General features: G+C 44.6%; 1 protein-coding gene across 1 annotated transcript in view; it reads left to right on the forward strand.

The window, feature by feature from the left end:
• Positions 1 to 5264, forward strand: part of rgs12b (regulator of G protein signaling 12b) — a 45447-nt gene extending 40183 nt beyond the window's left edge. Inside the window, 8 exon segments of the mRNA XM_061092502.1 lie at positions 44 to 256; positions 980 to 1053; positions 1168 to 1294; positions 1415 to 1511; positions 1636 to 1706; positions 2634 to 2805; positions 3234 to 3730; positions 3733 to 5264. Of these exon segments, the coding sequence (XP_060948485.1) occupies positions 44 to 256; positions 980 to 1053; positions 1168 to 1294; positions 1415 to 1511; positions 1636 to 1706; positions 2634 to 2805; positions 3234 to 3730; positions 3733 to 3951 (1470 nt within the window). The 3' untranslated portion in view covers positions 3952 to 5264.
• The last annotated feature ends 736 nt before the right edge of the window (positions 5265 to 6000 follow it).

The raw sequence follows: 6000 nt of genomic DNA on the forward strand, positions 1-6000 counted from the left end.
TTCTCTCCCCCTCCTCGTCTCTGTCTCTATTTTCTTCTTCCAGGGTGATGCTTCTCGTGGTGCAGTATCGCTGTCAACAGAGCGTGGAGGGGGCAGCGCCCCCTTGAGGCAATGTAACATAAGCTTGCCGGACGGCTCGTGTTGCCCTGTGCCCCTGAGGGCCGGAGTGTCCATCAGGGACCTGCTGCTGGGCCTCTGTGAGAAGCTCTGCATCAACTTGGCAGCTATAGACCTCTTCCTGGTTGGAGGGGAGAAGGTATCCCAAACCACAATAAACTGCATTTACAAATCTGAAACCAGATTGAAAATACTAAACTAACAATGCTTAATGGTAATGATATTTTGCTTGATTAAAAGAAGTATATTTATTATGATATTAAAGCGTCACGTATCATTAATGTTATTAGAGTAATAGGAGAAATGTCAACGTGATGTGAATTATCATCCGTTCTCTCGCACTGCTCAAACAGGCAATAATCCAATAACATATATACATATTTCACGCAACATAAATACAAATTGAATGGATGAAATATAAAAAATACGTGTGGGGTGTAGTAGTTACCATTAATGGCTTGTATGAAATCCACACCAAATATCACAAAAAGATAAAACATACAGAATACAGATTAAACATACAGAATTCTCAATACAGGGTATGGTGATGAAGTTCATATGCTAAACTTGCAATATGAATTACAGAATCTAAACTACCATTTCATTGCAAATCAAATGTTGTAGAGCATTTCTAATTCTGTTTCTGCACATGGACAATGACACAATGAAATCCAACAAATGTTCCACAAGATAACTACACACTATTTAATAGAAAACTCCCCGGAAAGATACATTTCATATCATATCAGGGGATCAGAGAGATTCTGTTCCTTGTATCTCAAAGGGATCATGAAACTTTGAGGTTGTGCATGAAGGTGGACACACTTCAAGAAGACATTGTCCTGTTTCTCTTTTCTCGCAGCCACTTGTTTTGGACCAAGACTGTATGACGTTGTGCTCACGGGACCTCCGACTAGAAAAACGCACTCTTTTCAGGTACAGTGACATCCAGTCTTAGACAGTTCTGTATGCTGTCTGTTTCACTGGCCGTCGATGTTCCAACCACAGAGGCCTACGGAAAAGCACTAAATCTATTCTCTTCTTCTCCAGACTTGACTTAGTCCCTATCAACCGGTCTGTGGGCCTCAAAGCTAAACCCACCAAGCCAGTGACTGAGGTCCTCAGGCCTGTGGTCGCCAAGTACGGCCTGCACCTCTCTGAATTAGTAGCTCGCATTGTAAGTCCCTCCTCACCATGGCTGCTTGTGCACAAAGAGAAAGAAATACACAGACAGTGGATGTGATGACCTCAAAATCTCATCTGAATGTGTGTGTGTGTGTGTGTGTGTGTGACGCAGAGTGGGGAGTCAGAACCTTTAGATCTAGGGCTTCCTATTTCCAACCTGGACGGGCTGCGAGTGGTGTTAGATGTAGCGGACGCCACTCCTGGAAAAGGTAACAAATGTTGGCTGGTGTCTCATTGACCATATCTTCTGTATTTGTGTTACTTTGTATCATTTTTGTGATTGTATATACTCTGTATCAGATTCTCGAAATGTGCCCTCTGTCCGTCACCCAGCAGACAAACAGAAAGTAGCTCCCTCTAAGAGTCACATCCCGGCGTCTACGAGCAGAAACCAATCTACAACTGTAAGATCTCTACCAACTTCTTGTTTCTTATCTTCTTCTCGCTCTGGAATGTTCCATAACCCACCCCATGTCTCCACTTCCTGGTTGACGATGTCACGCTACTAAGTGTCCCTCTCTTGTCTGTTTGCAACGTGTTAAAAGCGTGCGCAGGTGTACTATGTGTGTCTCTGGCAGCGTGTGTGACTGTATTTATGTGCACTGTCACTGTGGAACCCAGAGCCGCATTACGCTCTCCAGGTTATTATGGTCTGCCTGTGGCCGAATGCATCATCCACTTTGCTCTCTGGTTTGCTGGTTCTCTTTCTTCCATAACACACACACTGGCCAGGCGAGAGCAGCCCGGCCTCGCGGAGCAGATGCTGGTCTCACAACTCTCGAAACTCTTTCTAGGGATGCAGGTGTTGGTGGCAGCTCTCTGGGTTTTTTACCTGTTATCTGAAATGATCATTTATTGATATCATGGTTGTTTCTGGATATTGTTTCTTAAAACAGGCTCTACCCTCTTCAGGGGCAGTAGTGTTGCTTTAAGCTGTAGATAGTTGGTCCTCTGCTGCTGTGGTGTATGATCTTTGTCTACATGTTGGTGCTGCTGAGTAAACACTGCCTGACATTGTGGTTGTATGAGACATCCCACTTGTCTTCTAGTTAGAACTGATCAATATATATATGTTTAACTAGAATCATTTCTAATTAATGAGTGTCATCGATTATTAATCACAATCATTTCACTGTCATAATTGATCTCATGTAATTGTCCCTCTCAAAAACAGCCACTGTCTTTGAAATGAATGCCCCATACCCCAATCAAATTACTTCCACCATCAGTAGCATTAGTCCCCATGTGTTGTCATCACTTGTGCCCGTACTTGCACCACCATGACTCATCAGGGCTTCCATGCCTCGCTGCGCTCTCCTTGTGGCCCCCAGGGGGAGGATAGGCCAACAGGGAAAGCGGGTTCAGCCCACCCCCGGGGGGAGAACGGCAAGGCTGGGCACAGCCCTGACCCCAGAGGCCTGGCCTTACCCAACAACTCTGGGTCTCTCCATAAGGCTCCGGAGAAACGAAAGCAGAAAAAGATTAATATAGACGAAGCTGAAGGTAAAGACTGATCAACCTCCCTCTCTCTCTTTCTTTCTCTCTCTCTCTCTCTCTCTCTCTCTCTGTAGCTTCGTTGCTGTGATCACACTAACACGTTTGCCTGTCTGCAGTATTGCAGCAGCAGCACAAAATGCTTTCAATGCTAGCTAGCTACATGTAGCACAGTCCGCTCAAACTGAATGTAGCTTTGACCTGTCTGATTAATACACACCCTCTGCTGCATGTTCTCTGAATGACAATGAATGTTTTTAAACTGGTTTTCAACATGTTATTCCGGGTGATTACTCATTTGCGAGTGTGTTTGTGTGTATGCACATGCATTTTCTTTTTTTATGAATATATGTGTGTGTTTGTGTGTGTGTGTTTATATATATATGCGTGTGTGTGTGTGTGTGTGTGTGTGCGTGTGTGTATTTGTGCGCCCACAGAGTTCTTCGACCTCATATCCAAAGCTCAGAGCAACCGAGCAGACGACCAGCGAGGCCTGCTAAACAAAAGCAACCTGCAGCTTCCAGACTTTCTGCGCCTGTCGCCAGGGGCAACCAACCGATCTGCACCTCCTCTCTTCGACCCTGAGCCCAGTTGCTCCACCCCTAATTCCCGTAACCCCAACAACGGCAGCTTCCCTAGCAGCGGTCGCCGGGGCAATAAGACAAACAGCAATGACAGGGGAGGAGGAGGAGGTGGTCCTCCCTTGCTCAGTGCGAGCCATCAGTCCCAGAGCTTGGACTCTGCACTGGGCACTGAGAACGGAGGGGGGAGGAAATCCAGGCCACTGCCACCGTTTCCCGGCACCGTCTCCCCCATCCACCCCTCGTCCAGCAGGGGGGAGTCCGTCCAGATGCTGGAGGAGGACACCCTGTCCGATCTGACACTCGTGGGAGAGGGGGACATTAACAGCCCCAGCCTCACCTACATCACTCCCTCAGCCCTCCCATGCAAACCCCACCCCCAACAGCAAGCACAGGACAGTCGGCCCAGCTCAGGTACCTTCCCTGTGTGACACTTTTGAACTTTCCCCTCTCTCTTCACCTGACTGCGAGCGGAACTGGAAACCCCGCCGACGTCAGGCTGAAGCCGCTTGTTGGTCTGTGGCTGAACGGCCCAGAATGCATCCAGATCTCCTCCCTCCCTTTATTTAGCTAGAACATCTTTCAATTCAACACATCACTTTCCACACTCTAACGCCAATCTCAGATTGAAGTGTAAATAAACAGTAACTAATGTAAAAAAAAAAATACGATGCTTATAAGAGAAGTGAGTGTTCATATAGCGAAACAATGGATAGTGAGTGAACAGAGCGATGTATGCACTACTTTCAGGCCAGCATCTACTGTACATCAGCTGCAGCCCTAACATAGACGAGGCTCATTCAGAGAGGAAAGATGGATGCATTAGGTCCCGGACGTGTCACTTCCCTGTGTGCTGTGTATCTGTGTGAACTCTTGAGCGGACTTGCTGTGGATTTCTTTTTTCGGAGACGTAAGCTCGAGGAAGAGCTCAGGACAAATTGGCGATGACCAGTGCCAAACTCCTTCTTCCGGCACCCCCCCTTCATTGTACAGAATCTAGCAATGCACTTTAGCCAATTTACAATAAGGAGACTTAACACGTCTTTACATGTCTTTCAAAAAGGTCTGTTTCATGCTCCAGTCACTAGCTCTCCCACCTCCAAAGTGGGACTGAAGCTTCCGCTCTGCTCTTACAAGTGGACTCTGTGTTATTTCTAGTTTATTAAAAGCCTCTCAGCACACTGGCCACGGCAGGACCCCGACCCCACAAACACAAACATATGCTGCAGCACCGTGAACATAGTCATTTGCATCAGCTGTTGTTTATCATCTTTGACACAGTACGTTCCACCGCTGTCCTCTCACATCAAGCGTTTCTAATGTGTCGCCCACGGAAACAAAGACTGTGGCGACTAAGTGGGCAAACATTCAGCTCCCGCCCAATGTGATCAAATGGTCCGGAGTCATCTGCAGCGACTGTACATGAGCGGCCCTCTTGTCTGTTTCTCATTTCCATTCTTCTTCTTTGTGCTTTTATCACACAGCAGCACAGTTTTTATTCTCCGTCCCTCCACAGTTTAACAGGGGTTTTTAGCTGTTAGCTCACTTCAGGGTTTCAGCTGGAAATAATTGGACTAATAAAGTCAAACCTTTTCACTTTTTACCAATTCTTCATTTTCAAGAAAACATATATTTATCCCACCTCCTTTTTCATTTTAGTCTCAGTTAAAAGTATTAACTTGTATATAGTCAAGTTTGTGAAACCAGCGTATTGTTGTAGTCATGGTTAAAAGGCAACGCAGCCATGCTGTCGCTTCAGTTGTGTCACAGTAGAAATCAATTCTCCTCTGTTCAGTTGACTGTACTGTCTGTAAATAGATCAAATAAATGTTTAAGAGGTTGAACTCGATCTGCTGAGCCTCTTGTTAGCTCCCTCTTTTTCTTAGACTTGCTGTTTCATCTGATTTATTCTGTTCTCTGCACTTTTTCTTCATGTGATATCACTCTCTGCATGAAGCGTCTGACACATTAACACTGAGCCTAGTCAGTGTTGGTGTGTTAAAGGTTGAAGGATGCAGAACTCCTATGCATCATCATCTGATGGTTAATGTGGAAAAACCAAATTCCACCATCTCAATAACCAGTGGTGTAATGTAAACAAACACATTTACTCGAGCACTGTTCCAGCCTGTCATGTGTCACTGTTTCATTTGAGTCACAGATTCAACAAAATATAATTTGCCAGTGATCTATGAAACGAACCAAAGGTCATTTAACGACACCTATCACTGTTTTTCACCCCTTTCACAAATTCAACCAAACTGAAATGGTAGATGGAAATATTATTTATCCATGTCCGTTTCAACATAAAGATTCAGAATCACTATTAGTGCTATACATATTGTATGGTTCATATTTTACATTTTCACACATGTTAATAGTCTGACAGGACATGTCATCTCTTGATACAAGGTTTAGAAAATAATGTGATTACAACTTAGTTTTCTCGAAGAGTTGAGGATTTTGCATCCGAACATAAAACATGAATATAATAAATAGATAAAGTCCTGTATAGTCACTACTTTAGCTTTGTTTTGTTACATCGTCTTAATCAAAGGATTTGACAAGTTTGTCAACCATTTGGAATAACTAGTATTAGCTAATGTTATTAGACTCAGTTTTC

This window comes from Limanda limanda, chromosome 2 (assembly GCF_963576545.1).
Source record: "Limanda limanda chromosome 2, fLimLim1.1, whole genome shotgun sequence".
Taxonomy (NCBI): Eukaryota; Metazoa; Chordata; class Actinopteri; order Pleuronectiformes; family Pleuronectidae; genus Limanda; species Limanda limanda.